General features: G+C 46.7%; 1 protein-coding gene across 4 annotated transcripts in view; it reads left to right on the top strand.

The window, feature by feature from the left end:
• Window positions 1-23,294, top strand: part of MACROH2A1 (macroH2A.1 histone) — a 350,602-nt gene that overhangs the window by 86,961 nt on the left and 240,347 nt on the right. For all 4 annotated transcript variants that reach the window (XM_069652584.1, XM_069652583.1, XM_069652585.1 and 1 more), the window contains exon 2: window positions 14,812-15,011. In XM_069652584.1, coding sequence (XP_069508685.1) covers window positions 14,840-15,011 — 172 coding nt within the window. In that variant the 5' untranslated portion in view covers window positions 14,812-14,839. The remainder of the gene's footprint in view (window positions 1-14,811; window positions 15,012-23,294) is intronic.

Below are 23,294 nucleotides of genomic sequence, written 5' to 3'. Positions count from 1 at the left end.
TCTCGGAAATCCACTACTACTGTAAGGCAGCACAAATCGGGGCGATGCTGGAAGATCTGAGGACCTATTGGAGCTACTTGGAAGATCTTGTAGCACACCCTCGGTAGGTTGGGGGATTACTTTTGGTCCCCCCCCTCAGATCGATACCGAAACGCATCCGGTCCCATCTGGTAGTTTTTTGGTCAGTTTGGCGGGAATCCAGAGACACACAGGGTTATACATCGTGGCCCTCCCCTATGTCCTCAATATGGGGGCCACCATTTGAGTTGGGGTACCAGGGATTTGCACGCTCGCAGAGGTGGTCAGATGCAGGGCTTGGGAGGGTGGGACAATTGTTTGAGGCTGGGACCTTCCAGGAATAGGTTAAGGTATGGGATGGACTGGGAGGGGACTCGATTTCAATATTCGAATATCTCTGCATTAAGGGTATCCTGACAGACGCAGGGGGGGCAGCTTGAAAATTTAACAGCTGTGGAAAAAGCACTGGACCAGTCCACAACAAGTAAGCGTATACTGTCCAAGCTATACAAAGCTATGAACGAGACCTGTCTACAGGGGAGGCAAACCTTCCAGAGGTATTGGGTAGAGTTGATGGGTGAAGAGATTCCCTAGGAGGAGTGGGCACGAACATATATAGATTGGTCTTCCAGGGAGGATTTTTTTACTTCCACGATAGAACATAACTTTAAAATGCTAATGGGATGGCACAGGGACCCAGTGAAACCATCTAAAATGTTTCCGGCAGCATCTCCCTTGTGCCCTAGGGGTTGTGAGAACCGGGGAACCCTGTCCCACATGTGGTGGCGATGCCCCAAGGTACAAGTGTTTTGGAAAGAGGTGTTGAGCTGGATGGAAGAGATCACAGGAATAGGGTTGGACCTAGACCTACTTCAGTGTCTGTTAGGGCGTCCACAAAAAGATGGGGAAGCCATGTTAAGAGCGCCCAATGTTGGAAAAATGAAACACTCCCCACGAAAGTGGTATGGGAAGAAAAAGTGCAAAACATGATGATAATGAAGCTTACTGTGGTGGTGAATGATAGGATGGGAGAATTTCAAGCTGAACGGTCTGCCTTGCTGCTCAAATGGGGGCTGGAGGAAGGTATTCACGCAGACTAACCCAGTGGGTGCATGGAGTGGGGAAGGGGAAGCGAGGGGGAAGGGCACAGAAGGGAGCCGACAAGGGCTATATATAGACAATATGAGAATCTTTGCATCTGAGGCATTGATAGAAAAAACGTATACCATTGAACAAGAGCTAATTTAGATAAGGGGTGGGGTAGGTGGGAGGGGGAGTTTGGGGGGGGCATGGGGCAGGGAGGGGTTAAGGTAGGGGGGGAGCTCGGGAGATCTAGACTGTTTTTGCCAAAGTGGGATACACTTGTATCTTTTGTTATGTTGAAAATGTCTTGTTCTCTTTATAAAAGCTAATAAAACCAAGTTTAAAAAAAAAAAAGATTGAAGGACAAAGCGGTGGGCAGCCTGCGTTATGTGGGCCCGCCGAAGCGGAAAGTAGCTGCCCTGTTGGCTCAGTGGCTTCAGGTTCCCAGGTGCCTGTCCCCGACAGGCGGGCTGCCGGTACTGCTATGGGGAGATCACACCCCTGCGACAGTAGGCACACATGCACCACCAAAGGATAAACGTACAACAACCCCCCCCCCATCTTCCTCAACCGATACGTTAAGGAAGCATCAGGCTCCACACGCACGTCAATCTTCGTCCGTGCCTCACGGTTCTGCGCCCTCCCCGCATCTGTATTCTTGGCATGCGTCCGGGCATTCTTCCGATAACATCACAAGAGTATTGACACGCCGTCTAAGAGCACGTCAGCTCCAAACGTTTCAGCGTTGCCGATGACCGCAACGACGCATGTAGGCACGACGAAATCCCTTGCACAGCCACTGAAGTTACGTGAGAGTCTTGCGGCTATAGTTTTTCGGCGGCAGACCGACATATGGGCACCCCCTCTTGTCAAGAGGAGTACACCCAAGGGCCCCACGCCTCTCTAGGGCTTTTATCTGATCAATCCCCTCTAGAGAGCCTTTCCCTCTTCCAGACACTTCTGCCTCATCTCTGTCGACCAGAGAGAGATTCAAAAATTATATGGACAAGATGTCGCAGTTTGTAGACTTTTCTGAAAGGTTTATTATGCCTAAAAGACCTAGGGAGGAGGATTCCTGCCCCATTTTGCCAAAGCTGCAGAAGCTTACAACCCAAACTCACTCACCAAGAGGAAGTAGTTGAGTTTTCAGACCCAGAAGAGACATATGAGGATCCCTATAGTCATGATGACAATACCTTTGGGCATGATGAAGCTGACCAGTGCCCAGAATGGGGACAAGATCAGCCAGCAGGTGAAGCACCTTGGCTCTCACTCACTCCAACTTCTGATCCAGATGTAATTTGCCTGGACCCTCCCTCCTCTACAGAAGCAGCCTTCGCCTATTGATGACCAGATGGCTTTCAATGCCATCCTGAAAAGGGCAGCAAACTACTTCCAGATAGCCACTCGGGAGGCTATTCAAGAATCTGATTTTGTGGAGGATATCCTAAACGGCAACCTCACACAATTCCCCTGCTTAATCCCATCAAGAAGTGAATTACACCTTCCTTACTGTCCCCTTCACTCACAGGAGCTGTCAACCCTTGGGTTGAGAAACAGTTTCACCCCTCTCCATCGGACCCGATGTATATTCAGGGACATGCCACGCCAGACTCCCGGTTTGTTACCACCACCGTGAAGAGGGCTGGGGTGCCACTATCTACTGCAGAGGCTCCCCCCGACAAGGATTTCAAAAAGCTCTACGCCCTTGGCAAGCATATCACCACGTCAGCAGCAGACTCCACCAGATTAGCGAACAATACCAAGCTTCTCATGAGTTCTAGCGCTGTGTAGTGGAACCTGCTTCAAGAAGGCGTCCAAGAGGTTCCTGAACCAGTGCGAATACGCTGCCGGCAGTAGTTTCTGAGGGTAAGCTGTTGACACACAACATACTTAAAAATATGCAGAGACAATCTCTTGCACAGGGCACTCTTCTCAAGAGGCACGCCTGGCTTAAGAATTCAGGTTTTAAGCCAGAGACCCAAGGCCTCCTTGATAAACAAGCCAGTAGAGGAGTCTAATTTGTTTGGTAAGGCTGTGGACGAAGCCTTGGAAACAGCTAAGAAGGAGCACGAGACGTTAAAATCACTCAACCAGATAACAGCCAAGCCCTTTCAACAGCGGGAGGGTCAAACTCTCGCTGTTCCTTTCGGGGGCAGTCCTTCTTCAGATCTCCACGTGGACAATACGGCTCAGGGGGTACCACATGGTCCTCCAGACAGGGTTCAACTGGCGTGAGCCAGTATCAACAAAGGGTACAGCGCAGAGGATAGGGAAGGGGCAGAAACTCCACCCCAAGAGGCTCCCCAGTGTCTGCACCAAAGGGACTAGCCAGTCCGGGTCCCCTCCCATGCCTCCGCGGTCAGGGGACGGATGTCATCATTCCTTCTCACATGGGAGGGGGGAATCACCTGAGACCAGTGGGTGTTCAAGAACGTCACCCACGGTTATTGTATTGAGTTTCACCGGCCACCTCAATACCATCCTCCAAAGAGCAGACGACTATCACCAGCTCACCTGCAAATCCTGCTGGAAGAAGTGCAGAACCTTCAGGAAAAGGGCGCCATAGAAGTCGTCCCTATTGATCAGGTAAACAAGGATATTTATTCAGTGTACATCTTTGTACCCAAAAAGGATGTCACCATGCGCCCTGTTTTAGACCTGCGCCCAGCAAACAAATATGTCAAACCACAAAAGTTCAGAGTGACAACACTGCAGGAAGAAATCCTGCTGCTAGTGCAGGGGGATTACATGGCAACACTGGATATGAAAGATGCATACTTTCATATTTCAATGTTGCCAGCGCATGCAAAGTACCTAAGGTTCATCAGATCAAGGTTCTTCCCTTCGTCATTGCCTCGCTCCACGAGTGTTCATGAAGGTACTGGACGGTACAAGCTGCTCACCTACACAGGCAGTCCATCCCAGTCTACCCTTACCTCGACGACTGGCTCATAACGGGATTCGTACAGAACATGCCTTACAAACACCCAGAAGATGATAGATCTCCTATTCAGTCTAGGGTTCTCGATCAACGAGAAGAAATCCAGTTTAGACCCCAGCTAAGTGAAACAGTTTCTGGTGGCTCTAATTCAGACCATAGACGCCCTCTTCTTTCCCTCCAACGAGAGGGTCCAAAACATCACTATGTAGCCAGTCACGATGTGACTGTACACAAAGCTATGCAACTGTTAAGGATGATGGCTTCCTGCATCCACCTAGTTCCTCATGCACGTCTGCCCCCCATGCAGGAGTGGCTCTTGAGCCAATGCTGTCAGGCCAGTGGACAATGAGACGATCTAGTGGTTGTCTCGGCAGCCCTCGTTCAGTCGCTGCAGTGGTGGTCAAGGGAAAACCTCTTGGAGGGGAAGACCTTCACCACCCCCGCAGTAGAAGCCCCTCTCAGCACAGAGCATCTCTGATTGGGTGGGGGGGAACTCGCCTCCTCCATCAGACGGCACACAGCGTGTGGTCTTCAGCGATAGCAAGCAACCACATAAACCTTTTGGAACTGCTAGCAGTGTCCAAGGCTGTGAAGGTATTCCAAGCAAGCCTCTAGGGGAAGACAGTCCTAGTCCTCATGGACAGTACCAATGCCAGGTATTTCCTGAACAAGCAAGGGGGCACTAATTCTCCACCGCTATCCAAACTGTCTCAGAACATATGGAAATGGGCTCTCAAACACAAGATGTTCCTACGTTCCAGGGGAACTCAATCTTCTGGCGGACGCTCTCCGAAGAGACTTCCCACTACCCGTAGAGTACGAGTCGCGACTAAACGAAGACATTGTTCTCAACGACTTCGCAGACTGTGGGTTCCCAGAGATCGACTTGTTCTCAACTCTGGAGAACACACAATACCCACATTACACCTCCAGGTACCCGCAGAACTGCTCAAGGGGGGGAATGGTCTCTGGATAACATGGTCAGGGAAATGTGCCTACGCTTGCCTCTTCCCCGTCCCCCCCGACTCCCCTGCTCAAGATAGTGCACAAGAAGCACCAGGAACCAGTCACGATGATCCTGGTGGCCTCAATGTGGGCCCGCCAACCTTGGTTCTTCCATCTCATGGCAATGTCAGTCTTCCCTCACTGGAAGCTGCCATCCCCTTACAACATGCTATCGCAAGACAAGGCAGAAATACTTCATCCATGCCCTCAAATGCTCAATTTAGCAGCCTGGCTCCTGATGTCATAGAGTGCGGGCACCTCCAACTCCCTCAAAGATGTATGGACATACTTAGGGAAGCGCTAACACCAGACACTGCTACTCTAGCAAATGGAAACGCTTTGTCATCTGGTATAGTTGCAGGAGCATCAATCCCCTTGAATGCACACCTACACATATTGTCCTCTACCTAACTCACCTGCTAGATTCAGGCCTGGTCTTCAATTCCCTAAAAGTCCACTTAGCTGCACTTTCAGCATACACCACGTCCCAGAAGGTGGTTTCGTGGTGGAAGATTCCTGTCATTAAAGCATTTATGGAGGGGGTTAAAAAACATCATACCCCTATTGCCAACCCAGCTCCCGGGGGGGACCTGAACGTGGTACTTACTAGACTAATGGGGCCTCCCTTTGAACCTATGCATAAGGTTAGCCTTAAAGCACTCGCTTACAATACCGCCTTCTTGGGGGCTATCCCATCAATAAGGAGAGTTGGTGAACTGCAAGCACTCTCAGTTCAAGGCCCATTTGTCACGATTCACAAGGATAAGGTGGTCCTGCGCACTCACCCACGTCTTGCGCCTACATTTATTTCAAAATTCCATGTGAACCAATCAATGGAACTACCCACTTTTTTCCAGAACCCCACTAACGTGGCCGAAAGAAGCCTCCACACGCATGATGTGAGGAGAGCTATTACCTGGAAAAGACAAGACCACTAAGGAAGACCAACCAGTTTTTCGTTTCAGTGGCAGCTGGTAGAGAAGGGGACCATGTCTCTAAATCGGCAATTTCAAAGTGGATCGTAAACTGCATCACATAGTGCTACACACTTGCCAAGAGAGATCTGTCCTTCGCGCCTAGAGCACACTCTACTCGGGGCACAGGGGCTTCCATAGCATTGATTGCAAATGTTCCTCTTGAGTCCATTTGCAAAGCAGCAACGTGGAGTTCTATACACACGTTTACACAACACTACTGCCTAGATACACACTCTAGGTCTGACTCTCGGGTGGGACAAGCAGTGCTAACACATTTCTTTGCTACTGTTCCTTCACACATCCCATCACCATATCTGGGTACTGCTTGCTAGTCTATGCACAGCATGTGATTTCTAAACAGATTAACAAGCATCAGAACACTTGCATTCCTTACCGTAATAGCATTACTGATGATTGTATCTGCTTGGATTCAAATGTGGCTACCCTTCTTCCCTGCATGTGGTAGAAGAAAGATGGACATCTTCTACCTTCTCTCTTCTGTACTCGCTCACGCTGACTATAAGGCTCCCTCATGGCAGAAAAAACACAATTGGAGGGACCTCGACACGTGAGGGATTTTGGGTACACTACATGTCCCGTTGGGGATAGTGTTAGAGTCACGCCCATGTCGAAGTCCCCTTTCGATCCTCGAAAGAAAGATGCACTACTCTGCGATTACCACTAGATGTGGGACTATGTGCACAGCCTGTGATCTAAGCAGCTACAATCATCAGAAATGCTATTACGATAAGTAATGCATGTCATTCAACACAAGGAACAGTGATGACAAAGACTGATAATGCTGTGGAGCTACATGCTACTCTGCACTCACTGATAAATCTTACTTCATCACCACTCATAGTGGATTGTCGGCTTGATGTTTTGGGGGATGGCAAAAGAAATGGGATGGGGTGGGGGAAGTTGCTGGCACACTTGATATTGGCTGTGCAAGTCATTTAGACAATGTTAGCTGCTTGCATCCATGGCATATTCAAAAAGGATTGACCACGCTGGTGGAAAAATGTGACACGATGAGTGAGAATCTGGATTCGCAGACAGAGTTGATAAAATGGCTAAGGCAATGCTGTGACCTAATCACCAATAAATGTGATAATTATACTAGCCTGCTTGATAAACACGTGCACCAAATTAATGATTTGTTTACACTGATCAAAAAGAGAATGCGGCAGGAAAAATATAATGGTGAGGCGGCCCAGGTCATATGAGCCATAATGTAATTAATCATGCAGAAACAGATTGTCGAGGCACTGTCACTGAGAAGAATGGGCATAAACGAAATATCTTGTTGATATCTTGGAACACTAGGGGACATAAACACCTATTTGAACGAGGACATTACTGGAGGCCATCGACAACTTCAGAATAATCGCCTTACAAGAAACATGGCTATTAAATCCGATTTGTTGTGGATGGATGGAAATGTATCTCCAAATTGCCCACCCAGGGCATAAGGGGAAGACCTAAGAGGGGTCTTGCCCTGGGGGCCAGACATCCCCTACAATTGACAGAAATAGCCATGCACTCGAACAATCTACTGGCAGGAACAATAACTATGTCCATAAAAGAAGACGATGGACAGCATAAGACAGTACTATTATCACAGCCTTTGATCTCCCCCCCTCCGTAGTGGAACACTGTGATATCATAAAATGAATTTCTTCTGAAATCCACAAGGGGTCCAAACCGGTCATTGTATGTGGTGATTTCAAAGCTAGGATGCCTAAAGACTCTGCGATAGAAGAAACTAACATTAACCAGAGTTTTCGCCTCTGCACTTACTGAAGACTGGAGCAAGTCTGTAAACGAGGAATGACTTGGGCGAGCATGTTGTACTCCTTAGGACTAATCATGGTGAATGGTAGTTACTCCTCTGATACACCCCCTCACTTCACATGGTCCTCTACCTGTAGCTCAAGCATTATTGACTATATATTTATCACAGTACACCACGTTGATAGCAGAAATGTGCATTCTACAGACAGAGTAAAGTGATGATTACCATCCAATAAGTGCAGTGAACTGGTTGTTGCCTGCTGACGGAGGTGGCGTGGGGGGGTCAACCAGGGTGTGCTCATTGTCAATTGTCAGAATAATCGGATTTCTTGGTCAACTAGCCACCTGGAAAGGGCAGGTTAGGTAGCTAAAGACTTACTCACAAAATTAATTTCAGAGTATGACCTGCAACACATTAATCAGATGACTACGGAAAGGGCAAAACATGGTATTGATAAATATGAGAGCTGTGTGAAGGAAATCGACTCGAGAGTTCTGGAAAGTAAGAGAAGGTTATTGGATGGAGGTGCCAATGAGATTAGGATAGTGCACAAACATGAATTTGACCTCGCTTTGAGGAATAAAAGAAGTGAACTAAGATCGGAACTGAGGGCGATTGCACGTGAACAACCTGAACCAAAGATGCATTCCTACTTGTAAGAAAGAAAATGCTCTGCGCAATACAGAACTTGGCTGAAGAAGCGCAAATATCAAAAAGAATGTGAAAAATGGTTTGTTAGTGTACAGTAGCATTAAAATGACACCAAAACGAGGCCTATAGCCCGGTTGTATGTGATGTACCTGAGGTTGACTGGGTTAGGCATATAGAGGCAACCCAGGATGTCCTCTCCGGCACAATGGCAGCAAGTACTGAAACAGTCAAAGTGCGATTGGAATACTGTATGGAGCAGGCTGATATAGCCAAGCTTGTTGGAACGTGTAAATCCTCTAGAGTGCCTGGCCAAGATGGCGCTGGGAATCAGCTGATCAAGAACGACCTGCAAGCATGGGCATGTGCTCTTCATCAGCTCTTTACTCTGATGGGGATTACCCAACAACAACAATGACTAGCATTATACTGCCAATCTACAAGAAGGTTTCAAGACAAGTTCTGTGTAATTACTGACTAATGGCTATGTTCGATGCTTCTGCAGAAATATTTTCCACATCATCATCAAAGTTTATTCTGATTAAGAATCCATAAACCACATATGAATACAGCAATACATCAGAACAATAATCATCAAACAATACAAAATTGAAGTATGTGCCAGAAATTTTAAAAATAAAACAAGATTAAAACAATGGGTTGGCAATTGCCCTCCAACATTTCTTTTTTTATCTACGATGCCAAGATTTTCTCAGACATTCCAAGCAACCCCATGCAACTGGTAATGTTTCTGCACGTTAAAGATATTAAAAGAACTAAGTATTTGGAGCACACAAAATAACTTCATACCCTCCTTTAGACCGGGATTAAGCACTGCAGACAACAGACTGTCCTTCATTACTACTATAGAACAAGCTTGGCTCATTCGGAAATTACCTGTATATTTAGCCTATATAACTATAGTGCTGCCTTCAATACCGTGGGCAGGAGCTGGCTATGATCAAAGCTAAATAAATGGAATTTCCCAGCGTTGCAGGTCATGTGTGTAATCCGCAATGGGATCATTGAACATGACGTTTTCATACTTACTAAGTCTAGCAGAAAGGAGGTCAAGCATAGGCGGATGCCATTTGATTCTATTCTGCCCCTGTGTGATGGATACTTGTTGGCCGAAAATTTTCCACTAGAGGAGTTTTGTTTTTGCAAGCTCAATTTGAAGAATATTGTGGTCACTAAGGGTTGTGTTGTTTATTTTAAAATTTGCCACTAAAGGTAAAGCAGCAACTGTGAGGAATGCGTAATCAATTAAGGCTGTGGCATTTCCCCTTTTCCACATAGGTTTAGGTGGGATGTAAGCTTTGCAAGATCCGTATTACGTTCTCTGATCAAAGTATTCCATCTTTTCACTTTAGGGATAACTTTAATTTTTTTTTTGTACCAAGTATGACCTGTTTAGGTCAACCAATACTATATAGTTCTCCGGGTCGCATAGTTCTCCGGGTCGCATGCGATCATATCAAGAATTTGCACAATGTTGTTATAAAAAAATGTCATCCTCCATTGCTGCAGGATTCCGATATACTTTTACAATTGCGAATATGTTGGTGTGGCCATTAAATGCACTCCTGTAGTACTAGCTTGAATTGTAAGGAGGGGTGAGAAGAGTCCCACAGGGTTAGGTTAGCATTTATGTCTTTTTAAAATGTATGGCAATTAACAAACCTGACATAGGATGCCCTTTTGTCTGCTTAATAGCAGGAATCCACGCAATTTTGTAGTTGGGCCATACTGGCCGATCATACAACCAGGTCTCCTGCAGTATTATTATATAATACAGTAACAGGTGGTGGGCAGTCTTGGGGTCCAAGAGATGCACGAACCCTCTTGTATTCCAAATTCAAATTTTATAGCCAGAGGGGTCAGGATGGATTTGTATCTACAGATTAGAGTCAATTATTTGCTTGTTTCGAGCGTTTATCTTAGCCTTGCCCATGATACCTGTACCTCTCCTTGTGAGCTCCTAGATGTTTCTTTTGAGTTCTCGAGGGGTTCTGTTGTGCGATTGTTGCACTCATTATGAATGTCCTATTACATTTATGAATGTCCTATTGCTTGATTACAGGTAGCTCAAAACTCACCGTTCTTTAGTTTGTACTGTTTTCCGTGCCTTACCTATCTTATTGATTGGAATTTAAGCTGGCTGTGTAGTATTTGAGATGGACAGTTTTATGCCTTTTTTTCCAGAGCTACGCTTTCCCTCCATATACATTCTCTCACTATTTGAGATGATACTTTCTGTTCACAGCGTCTAATTTACGTTTTTTTGAGAATTGGATGTTTGTGTCTCATTAGAATATACTTTTTTCAGGCTCTTTATCTCACTAAATACCGTTAGAATAGTGTTCTGCTGGGGTAGGGGTCACATCTCTTTCTATCTAACATCTGTAAGGTGATACATTCTTGTCCTTCAATGGTGTCACGATTCCCAGCACAGGGAAAAGAGGTTTGTATTTTCAGCGGGACCTATTCCGACTGGAAGAGGAGAGGGAGAAAGAGCCCCTGGAGGCACGTCCGTGTGGTTAGTCTGCCTGATCCATCTTCGGTGCGAGGCTATTGCCCCGTCTAGGCCGTGGGCTATGTCCTGCATCAATGGCATGTTTCTTTTATCCTCCAGAGTCTGGAAGCTCCCACCCACCTCCCGAGTCTTGACTGATCGAGCAACTACGCTTGAATGGGGGGGAAAACATCTACCTCAAGCTCCCTCTCCGGGTCCGGTAGTGTTGATATTGAGTATGTAGAATAATTCATATAATCATTCAGGGAGGGGGAATCGGGCGACTTTCCCGTGATAACACTTGGGCTTAGTTGGGCAGGATTTCTTGCATGAGCGTTTTTAATGTACTGGGTGCTGGCTTTGGATGTTAGAACTTGACCTTTAGCTGGAGTCGAGAGCGCATGAATAAAAGTATTTGTGTGACTCTTAGGTACTTTACTAGCAGCATTTTTATTTATTTATTTATTTATTTATTTTTTAATTTTATTTTTATTTTTGGTTTGAGTTAACTTTTTTTTACTGAAATTTCCGGTACACTGATTAGCCCAGGCTTGTCCTTCTATTTTGGCATTCGGAATACTTCAAATACACTGCAAGAGGGCGCCACTTGGGAGGCAAACAGGACAGTCACTGCAATCACTTTCATTGACAGTAATTTATTAGCTGAAACAGTTATGATATCCTCATCTAAGCATACAGCAGAACAGCTAACATTTACATCACCCACTGCCTGTTCCGTCACCTGGGCTGGTAAATTTGGATGAGTTTTATTTGCATGCGCCACGCCAATTACCGTTAATTTGGCTGTGATGGGTAGTTGGCTTTGGGTACAATTAAGGTGATGGGGGGGGGGGCAGATTGATACCTCCATAGTAGCCAATATCGAGTCTGATTTTCCTTCTGAAGGGCACTGATTAGGTTCTCGAATTATCGACTCCAATTTATTTGTCAACCTTTATTAACGGGTCATGGTGGAGTTCGGATTTTTTCAGCAAGGGCTCATATATAACATTATCAGTGTGTATATACTGTTGTTCAGCGCACTTAGTATAGGGCCATTCTTTACAAATTGTGATGGCGCCAGCCCCAATGAAGGACGAGGGATGGGCTGTACAAACGACAGCCTGGTAACATGCGAAATATCCGCTGAAGACACTCAGGAGTTAGGATGCAGTACAGGAGATTGAGACAAGTTTAAATTGTGCACTGGTGTGTGGGCCTTAGACTGGGTCTCAGGGACAACTCTCTACGCCAGCACCGTGTCATGGATGGCTATTTCAGCATGATTGTCACTTATGTCACCTAAATGCGGTGGGAATGAGAACCCACATCTATACAGCAAAGTACTGTGTTGGGGAGCGCCGTTTTGCAACTCTGGATGAGCAGGTATGAACACAACGGCAGCTCTCTGAGGGGCAGCTTCAACAACAGTATGATCATGGCATTTTGGCGCCATTTCTGCTCTCTTAACAAATTGAGCCTTCACTACTTGTGAATATAACAAAGGCACATCCACGTCAGACGCTTTGTGGATCCGCACCTTGTGAGCAGGTAGAACGTGCTGAGTCACAGTGGTGGCTCATTCAATGGCCGTTATCGCAGTGTGTGTGAATTGTGCAATATGTCCCCATCTGAAATAGTGATCGAAGCGGCATCGAAGCGGCAGCGGGTCAGACTTAGATTACGCTCTGCGAGTCCGTCGCCACGTGTACAAGATTATCCTTCTATGTAGGAACTGGTGCATAATATAGCTTTATAGACCTGCAGCGAGGGCAGTACTGGGCGTCGTGGGCCCTGAAGACCGAGTTAACGAGGTATGACGGACCATAACGCCCGGTACGGACCTCGCTGCAGGTCTGTAAAGCTATTGGAACACCCTGGGGCCCGATTCTGAACTTGGCGCACAAGGCAATGTGCTAAAGAGCATGATTCACTGTGCCAAATCAGTATGCCCAGGCTCCACCAGTACTTTCAAGTGTGCCTGGGCGTCCTCGCAGTTCACGACAGTGCAACGTCAGGATTAACAGGCGCAATGCGGAAATCTCAGCAGCATTTTTGTAAAATAATGACAAATTCGTTATTTTACAAAAATGCTGCTGAGAACACGGGTGTACTTAAACACTTTCATACACACCAAAGTAAGCAGCTTCAACGTTGCAGAATACAACGTTGAAGCTGCTTGCTTTGCGAACACCCGATTTTTGGACTGTAATCAATCTGCGGGCTATACCAGTTCTTGTAGCCCACAGATTGACAAATCAAGATTGAGAAACACCTGCTAGGGCGTTCTATTTAAGCTTTATAGACTTAACACTAGGACTGTACCTGGAGCTATGGACCCTGAAAACCTATTTAAAGGCCCAGGTGTAGCAAGCGTTTAATGAGGCATGCAGGCCCATAACTTCTGGTGTGGTCCAAGCAGTGCTGCAGATAAGATTTGGAAGTGGGAGTGTTTTACTCCCCTGTTTTTTTTTTTTTTTTTTTAAAGTTGGTAGTAAAAAATGTTTAGGGAGTAAAAATGTAATTCCAATTCTGAATGGGAGTATTTTTATAGTCAAGTTATGTTTTAACTGGAAAACGGAAATGTTTTGTATATAACTTTCTTTGCACAGTTATTTATGCAAATTAAAAGATACAGATTTACTACTTCCGATCAGGCAGTAATAATCCTAGTTTCTTCCTGTGTTACTACATGCACTACAGGTCCAAACATATCCATGGACCTGTGTTGGTGAAAGCAGGGCACAATGTTCTACCTGTCTTATTCCTCGTTTTGGGGAGCATTTGCCTATTTTGAGGTGGTCAAATCTGCAAGACCGGGTCCAAGGGTGTATTCTCTAAAGCTATTAGTGTACCTCTCATTCCTTAAAGAAAAAGTATAGTAAAACAAAGCAATTTAATGTCTAAATGAAAATGTTCAGGCTTTTAAAAGAGGTGGAGAAATTTCAATATTTTGGGTGCCCCCCCCCCATTGCTTTCTTCACATTCTAACTATAATGAGCACGTACAAGGCTGAGGAAGGAGGAGGTGGCAGGGTTTCGTAAACGGCCGTAATGTGTCTGCCAGGTACGGCCCGGCAAAGTTATGGCGGCTGGTCTGGGGCAGTTAAGGGGAGATTCTGTGCCATGTGAGGCCGCCATGTGAGGCCTTTACCCTAAGGGGCAAGACATTCTTGTGTGTGGGCCGTGTCTTTCCGTTGCGGCCTGGGTTGAGCGATGTGGGCAGTGTGGCTGCACTGAGTGCATCGCTCCCAAGCAGAGTAGGGAGCTCCTCGCTGAGAGCTCTGCCCGCAGCTCTGTGCAGACTGCACGGATTAATGGCGTCTCACGGTGTGTCCCGCTATAACAGTTGGGCAGTATATGCATGCTGTGCCGTTTCATACAGCCTGCAGATTGGCCAGTCGCCATACTGAATGGTACCCAGGGCGTGTTAACCCAGGTGTGCCAGATGTTTTTGGTGAAATTTGGTCCATACAACAAGAAAACATATTTAGCCTTTTGACTCGCACATTGTTTCCTGAAATATGCGTATGGTCATTAGGAAGGGTCGTCCATTCAAAGTGCTGACCGTTGAAGACTTTGAACATAGCAAACGGTACTGTTCCAGTTCACTTGTTTGTGGATTTCAGAATAGTCATTTATAGCTGCTGTGAGTGCTGTCTCGTGTTTTTGCCATTCAGTTATTCTCATAGAGTTCATGCTTAATTGAGTTCGTTGTAATTGATTGTTTTCTTTTTAAGGTTTAGAATGTCCAGTGATCAACTCAGTTTAGTGAATTGACTACTCATGTGCTGATTAATGAATTGCTGTTTTTTCTTTTCTTTTAGCTGCAGCTTTTAACCATCAATATTAAAGATGTCGAGCAGAGGTGGGAAGAAGAAGATGAGCAAGACCTCTCGGTCTGCCAAAGCTGGGGTCATTTTTCCAGTAGGCCGAATGATGCGCTACATCAAGAAAGGACAACCAAAGTACCGGATTGGTGTTGGTGCGCCGGTGTATATGGCTGCTGTAGTTGAATATCTGACTGGTGAGTCTAGGAGAATGCTGTAGTGAGCTGCTTGAACAGGATTGATTTTACTGCACGTTATATAATACATACTTGGCGCATGAAAAGCACTAAATTCGTGTGGAAATTCTTGATATTGTATTCATATTGGGGCTATTTTGTGGAGAGTCCCATTGCCACTTGCATGCTCTGCAGCAGATCCATTTGTATTGCATGCTGTTAATGCTGACTTTAAATTGTAGCACAACTGCCTCACTTTCCAAAGCATTCCTATCCATTATATGAAACTTTGTTAAGGCTAACATGATGTAGAAGTGGATTTATGGTTGTTGTCTGCTTTTCGTGTGTTATGCTATACCTGTGGGGAAAAGAAGCCAGTCAGCAGGTGTCATTGAAAGGGACTTCACACAGCAGTCTTTGTTACAAAGCGGATACTAAACGTTATGGTAACGTGCCTTGAGAATGAGGTTCTTTCCTCCCATGGAATATATGCAAACATGTGATCCCTCTTGGGAAATGGCTATTGCAGCTGACACAATAAGAGTTTGACCTCGTATACAGACCAGGCGCAGACATCCCCGCAGACATTCTGTCCAGACACCCTCGAGCCGCCACATCTGCAGAAATATCAAGAGTTGGTGGAAACGGAAGAACACATATGTTTGGTCATCCAGTCAATGAAACCAAAGGCCGTGAGCATATCTGAATTGGTGGAAGCCACAAATGGCAACCGCTGTTACACCCTCAACCAGAACGCTATCCTGGCAGGGGAATGGAACGCTTTCCTTCAAAACAACCCCAACTGTACTATGGACATGAAGAACTTCCTGGCAGGGGCGTTCATATTCTGCTACGAACTATCCATCACGTATGAAGGCCTCCTCTTAGGGGCATGCACATTCTGGTATTGCCTAGTCTGCATGACCAAATAGTGGCATTGGCACACGAAGGTCACCAGGGCATGATGAGGACCAAAGCACAAGTAAGAGACAGTGTGGTCCCAGAATTTGATGCGTAGGTAGAGGCCACCATATCCTCGTGCCTCCCGTGCCGCCACTACCAGAACCCATCCAATCTAACCCAAGAGGAACAGCACGCTGGCAATCGGTGAGCATAGATTTCTGCACTGTGCAAGAAGGGTCATACCTCTAAGTGGCAATCGACGAACCCTCATGATGGGGGGGAGATGAAATTGGTTGTTGGGCCTGGGGAAGATGTTCACAACTCACGTGCTACTATGGTACATAAAAAGCGACAATGGGCCCCCATTCCAAGGGGGAGCATTTGCCAAATACATGGATGACCTCCGGATAACACACCACCTCATCTCCCTGCCATGGCCCCAGGCAAACAGTGACACGAAAAGCTTTGAGGACCATTAATAAGGTCCTCAGGATTGCAAAGGCTCAAGGAGCCCTATGGGAGTTCGAACTATGCCGGTTCCTCCAAAACTACCGGGTGAAACTCCATGCGTCTACACATATTCCCCCGGCAGACGACATGTTTGAAGCGGTCTTGCGCTCCTCCATACCTCACAACTGCCATTAAAAGGCAAGAGCCACAAACAAACATAAAACGCATATCAAGAGGGCCAGAGCGAATGAGCTGCAAGCGAAGGATTCACACCACTACATAGGCGATCCTCTGAAACCCATCAAGGACCAAGCTGGCGAGCCTTTTCGATGCCACCCCCGACAGTGACCCGGCAAAGAGGAACTATGATCACTGCAAGTCTTGATGGGAGGTTCATCAACAAGAACGCATCATGCTTCAAGAAGTTTTCCCCGACCGTGTACCGGTAATGCTAAAAATATTTGTATTTGTGTTAACCAGGGGAAAGAAGAATGTTATGTCGACGTCACAGCGTTAAAGCGGTGCGTGAATATAAAAGCTTCAACGCCATCCTGTAGGGGGGCAGTTGGCAGACAGAGTGAGCAGGCTGGACGCATCTTTTATTAGTGCAGCGTGCGCCTCGCTTACGCCGGCTCCCAGCCCTCGCACCAGCAGCGCCGTAGCACTGGGGAGGGTGGGGGGGGGCACAAATCAACCTCCACACACTGATAATGTTGCTAGCGTCTATCTTGGGTGTGCTCGACGATGGCTGGAGTAGCGCGGTGGGATAGCGCTGTGCGACACTGCCATGGCGAAATGCTGCACAGCGCCTGGAGCGACAACATTTGCAATTGTTCAGATTTCAAACGACTTTGGTCTTTTTACGAAAATACATTCGCGCAGCTGATTTATAGAGTGCATCGTCATGTTAAATGATAAGTGCGTATTCATATTTCCTGTGAGCTTTTTGGAAAGAAAATATAGTTATGTTCTGTACGTTCACCTTGCAGTAAGTATTTCGCAAAAAATATTGAGATTGATGATGCAGCGCCAAGCGAGGCGCCTAGGATAAATCCGGATTCCGGAAGTGGAGGGATGGCAACTTTTAACGACACACACCAGGCATTGGCCCCGCTGTGCTAAAGGCTGTCATGATGTTCCTGCCCCCGCCTGAGGTCAGATCATAAAAATGAAGGGCGGTGCTCCACTACCGTTAGAAATACGACATATTTCCTGTGCAGAAAACGGGGTTTGTATTGCCAGCAGAAACTTCAGCCTACTGCAGATAAAGTCCTTGGACTTTTATGGGTGAGCTGAAGCATTCTCCATTGTTTCTCCCACCGATGAGTCTGTAGTGTGCAGAAAAGCATGGCCCAATGCGGGGCAACACACCGGTCACCTGTCAAGAGAGATATTGACTTTTATGCTGAGGATAACCAGACTATATATATTTTTTTTTTTAACCGTTCATATCTTTAATAAGTAGCACAGCAGATGTCACGATCCTAGGCATAAATATGGTACAGACCAGGCCATGCTAACTGCATTCTTCTACGAAATGGGTTACACACCCTCAATGCGTGTTTAAATCCAGTGCTATAACCTCCTAAGCCAAATTAAAAACGATCATGTCCTGTGCTCTTTTCAATGTTGTTCAAGCTGTGCTTTAAAGAACCTTGATCTTGGCTGAAAAGATTTGTTCTATCTGAGTTGCAATCACTGGTGGTGTTAACATGAATCTTCCTCGTTTTGTTTCGCTCTTGCACTAGAACGATCTCTGGCTCTCTCCCCTTTATTTTTCTCTCCGTCTTTTATTTTTGTTTTTTTTCTCTCCCATACCCTCTACAGGTCTGCAATGCAATAGTGGAATGCTTCTTTTGACTTTTGCATTGGTTACTGTAGACCTTAGTCTGCATCTGCGGGTGTGCCCATAAGCCTTCAAAGGAGGCTCTCTGACATAGTGACTCACCCCAGCGCTGACACAGCCTCTCGGGATTGAAGTTGCTGGGAGCTATTTCACTCTTGCTAGTACCTACATGAACCTGAATGGCTTAACCCCAACCACTGCCACCATGAGCTACTTTTCACTCCCCAGGCCAAATGGTGCCATTCAAAAATGTATGTAATGGATGATGTATAATGGACAAAAATGTAGGGTTTGTATCTTATGTGGAAGTTGCACTTGCTGCATGATGCGTGCTAGCTTCCTGTTCTCCAGAGGTAGCGCCTGCTTATTGGCTGATGCCTGACACTGAGAAGTTGCTTTTAGCTCCCTCTCATTGTGACCCTTGGCCTCCCACAAGATGGTAGGATTGCATGCAGAAGACAGAGATACATATTGCTGTGTTCCCAACACTCTTGCCTCATAGAATATATTGAGGAAAGTCCAGTTGTGGAGGTCTTTCATGAGCTATTTCATGAGCTATGCACCGGTTTTATTTTCACTTAATCTGAATTCAGGATGACACCTTACATGGTCTTCTCAAACCCACCCGTGGATATTTTGCTTCTAGACACACGAGAATGTTTTGGCGCAATGGCTCAATAGACCACGGCTCTTGTTGGGACAAACCACGTTTCGGAAGTACAACTCTTCTGTAGGCTGCCTCTTTTCTCCAACATAAAACCAAGCAGGTGCGTACGGCCAATCGTGTAGGATAGACTGGGCCGAACCTTCTGGGAATTTCTTAGGACCTGACACTGTGTCGCTGTGGTTCATGATGTAGGGGTGCTGTTGATTCACAGGGTGAGCTGTATGCGTGTTTTGAGTCGACCGTGGGACTTACTACCACAGTTCCCTGTGCTGTAAATCGAGGGTGAGAATATTATCCAGTTACATGCTATCCATTTCTCGACCACTGAATGACATTTTGAGTCTGTCCTATTGTCCTACTAGGATTCCACATGTGCATTGGAAGCAAATCTCAGCGAGAACTTAACTGACTGAGCTATTTGACTGGGATATCGGACCAATTGATGTCTTGCTTTTTTGTTAAACAAAATAGTATGTGTAAGTTATGCTTGGAATGCTAGGCTTTTAGAATGCAGTTGCGCTGTAGGTGAGCGTTGAAAACGTGTGGTTTGCTACTATATTACATTTTTTATTAATTCAGAGCACTTGGAGAACATTTATTGTGGAAACAGAATCTCAAACACGAAAGAGCTCATATTGGAGTCTACTTTCATTTGGCGGCAGATACCTGTTGCGTGTGCACCTTTGAATACACTGGTCCCCACCAATTAATTTTCCACATTTGCACACCAGACGGAAAAAGGGGAGGGTAAAAAGGCAGTGTACGCATTTGTCTGCCGCCCTTTTGCACTCTGCTGTGCAAATAAAGTAAACCCTGGATGCCATGTAGGCAGGGTACGCAGCGCTAACAAAGAGCAGGCAGACTCCAGAGGAATCCACAGCATTGGCATGAAAATCCAGGCCGGCACAAATGTTTTATTATTAGTATGTCGAAGAGGGAAGGGGTTGATGGAATCGTACGTTACGATCCACCCTTTTTCTCTGCCATACATACCACAGTTCTGGTGACTTATGACTAGGAACAGGGGAATAAGGTATCAGAGAATGCTTTATTGTAGTATTACCTATTGCTGATTACGGCTCATATTCACAAGTGTGATATCAATTATTAATTTATTATAAAAGTGCGATATATATATATTGTTTAATTCTCAAATAAACCTTTTAAATTTGCAAAACAAACTTACTTCTTGGCTCAGTGGGGTCAGGGGGATTCTAAGAGAGGGGTGTTATATAAGGGTGGTCATCCAGAGTACACGAACTGGACATAAAAATATATAAATAAGGGTTTCCCTTGAGCAATCCCAGACAAGGCACTGACTTAGTGGGACTGCTTGATTGGAGTCTTTAACAAAGTGGGGGCTCGTAGCCGGGGATTCTGGATTAGATCTGTCACTTGTGCAGATCAATACAGTGTGCCAGCTGACAGGATACATATCCAGTTAGACCACCACGCTGTGTTACGCTGTAAAGCACTCCTCAAAGGAACACTCTAAGGAAACGGTCTGTTTTGCAAAATAACATACAAACTTCTGTAAGTCGGGAAGGAAATCAAGTTCCAGAATGACGACCTTGGTAGATATGAAGATAGCTAGGGAGCACCTCTTACATAAACTGTTTGTGAGAGGTGAATGGTCTGAACAGGACCAAAATGTATGGTTGCAGGCGATCACACAACGGTCACTACAACTGGGTCAGATATGTGGAGAGATCAGGGTCCCTTACATGTGGCCCTGAGTGAACTATATATGGCTCCTAAAGCCAAAGATGAACACAATAAGATTGCCAGGATAACGGCATATTTGTATCTATATATGGAAGCCATGCAGGACAAATGTGCTGAAGGCCAAGATCTGGCAAATAAGCAACAGATGGCATTAGAAAAGGCCCAATCTGACCTGGTCTCTTCTGAGCAGAGGCTGCACAGAAGCCAGGAGTCAGAAAACGAGAGTAGACAATAAATCATTAAAATAAAGGAGGATATGGATATCCTGCAACAGGAAAAGGCTGACTAGGATACCAGAATTCTGGCTTTGCAGAAGGAGCACCAAGACAGTTTGGACTCCTTACTGCAGTGCCAGAAAAAGCTGGAGCAACAGATCAATTTCAACAGGGCATGCACAGAGCAGGTAGCCACCCTGCAAATCCAACTAGACAGAGAAAGAGGAAAGCAATAAAATGATTTAGAAAGACCTGGATACCCAGGCAGAGTTTGATGAAGAGCGCCAGAAAGCTGGTGCCCTTCAACGGCAGAGGGACGACCTGGCGGCACAGATGCAGGCTCTTACTCAGGAAAGGGATACCTTAGGCCAGGAAGTCTGCCAATTAAAAGAACAAATTGAAGGAAATCACCTGGCCCTCCAGGGGCTGGGTGACCTCCAAAAAGAGCATCACGACTTGCGAGAGCACACCAGGAGGGTGGAAGATGCTCTGGCAAGAAAGGAGCAGGCCAGTAGGGATGGGACTCGGGAGGTAACCCTCCTGCAGCAAAGACTGGCCCAGTACTCCAGGACCAATCGGGAGGCACAGAGAGAGAATGAGGCTCTCTGTCAGCACAATGATGGGCTCCAGCGACAGGTAGCCATGCAGGAGAGACTGATAGTCTATTAAGGCCTTGATTGAGGAACTGAAAGCCCAGGCTCTTGCATTGCAACCAGGAGCAGGGGCTGATAGAGATGAAGTTCGCTGGGAAAGGGAAACACCTGAGCATAACCTCAGGAGCCCTAGTACCAGAGGCCTTCATCTCTCCCAGTCCCTGGACTCTGCCACCCTCATGTCCCCTGGCGCACATGAGCACGGGGCCACAGGGATGGCAGATTACTATCCAGCCAAAAGGATGGGGCTCATAGGCCAGTACCTCCCAGGAATGGATGGGCGGGCATCCGGGTATGGGCACCTAAGCACAGTGCAATTTAGTGGGGAACCCCAGGAGAGTAGGCCCACTAAGGGCATCCTGAAAACCTCTGCCCAGTTAGGTCAGTGGGGGGGTACCCAGCAAATCCTGGTAGCAAGGAGGGATCTGAAGACTCCTCTGAGCGTCACAGGACACAGGAGACCAGGTCCCCACATTCTGCCAGCCATTCCCAGGCTCGCAGAATCCGGGAAAACCTGGAAGATCAGACGGGCACCTCTGGGAGCAGTGCTTCTGAGTCGGAGGATGAATGGACCAGGGTTACCCAAACCAAAAAGGCCAATAAGGCAAAAAGGGCCTTGCTTAAGGACCCCTTAAAACAGATAAAGGCAATCGGGAGTGTCATCACGCCTTATCACAAGAACTCCAAGTATTCTGTGTGGGAACACTTGGAGCTCTTTGAGCAAATGATGGAGACCTTCCATTTGAAGGACAGCAATAGCTGCAGCCAGTACGTCAAATGGACATTCTCCCCAGAATACTCCAGTTTCTTTGTGGGGCTGGAGGACCAAAATCATTCAAGATGGTTCACCTATAGGGTGGCCATCTTGAAACACTTTTCTGTGCATAGAAATCCCCAAGAGGCTCGCAAGGCAGCCTGCAATTTGCAATGTGGGGAGGATCAGGCCCCACAAGAATTTGTGCAAGAATTGAAGCGTGCCTTTGCGCAGACCACCAGAAGGGTGCGCACGGACAGCAGAGAATTCATCAACACATTTTTCCATGCTCTCCCCAAATACATAATGACCCAGCTCGTGAGAGATTTTCACGAGAAAAGATCTTTAGACTGGGTCATTGAGCAAGCCACCCGCATCTATGAGGTGCAGAAACCGGTGGAAAACAAGAATCAGCCAAAAAAAAACAAAACCAACAGCACCCCTGCTGTTGCCAAGGTGGCAGAGGTAAAGGTTGCCCCCGTTTTAGATTTGGAGATGGGGGGGACCTAAAAACCTGCCTGCACCAAATAATTCACAGCCCAGAAGGCCCTCGGGCCAGTCACAGACAGGGCGTCGAGGAGGTAGTCCCACAAATGGGGTCCCCCGCTCCCCTGACTATGTAAGTCCCCGCTACAAGGGAAACAGACCAATCCTGGGTTATGTGTGGACTCCCCCAGCCCAAGGGGGGGATCCAGCCAAGCACCTGACCCAGGGAACTTCCCTCCTAATTTCCCACAGGAGGGCAGAAATCCCCCAAACACTGGGCAGAACTTTTTTCCCAGGTATCCACCCAATTTCCAACCCCAAAATCATCCATCCTTCTTTCCCCACTTCCCTGAGCCCAGACCACCTAATCCTGGAGAGGGGAGGCCAAGGGTGGAGGGGTACCCAAATCTTCCCAACTCAGGGTGTTACCAGAGAAGGGATAGCTACCCTTCCCGGGATCAGCCCAGGGGAGAAAACAGAACCCCGTGTCAGCCTGAGCGGATTTCCGAACTTGAGTGCCAGGTCCAAAATATGGCCCGGGATCTGGGTCACATACTGAGGGCTCAACAGAACCCTCAGATGAGCATGCCACCACAGAATGCCCC

This window comes from Ambystoma mexicanum, chromosome 3p, assembly GCF_040938575.1.
Source record: "Ambystoma mexicanum isolate Mex_15411 chromosome 3p, UKY_AmexF1_1, whole genome shotgun sequence".
Taxonomy (NCBI): Eukaryota; Metazoa; Chordata; class Amphibia; order Caudata; family Ambystomatidae; genus Ambystoma; species Ambystoma mexicanum.
Note: the sequence above shows the minus strand (reverse complement) of the source record. Positions and strands in the feature narration are given on the sequence as shown.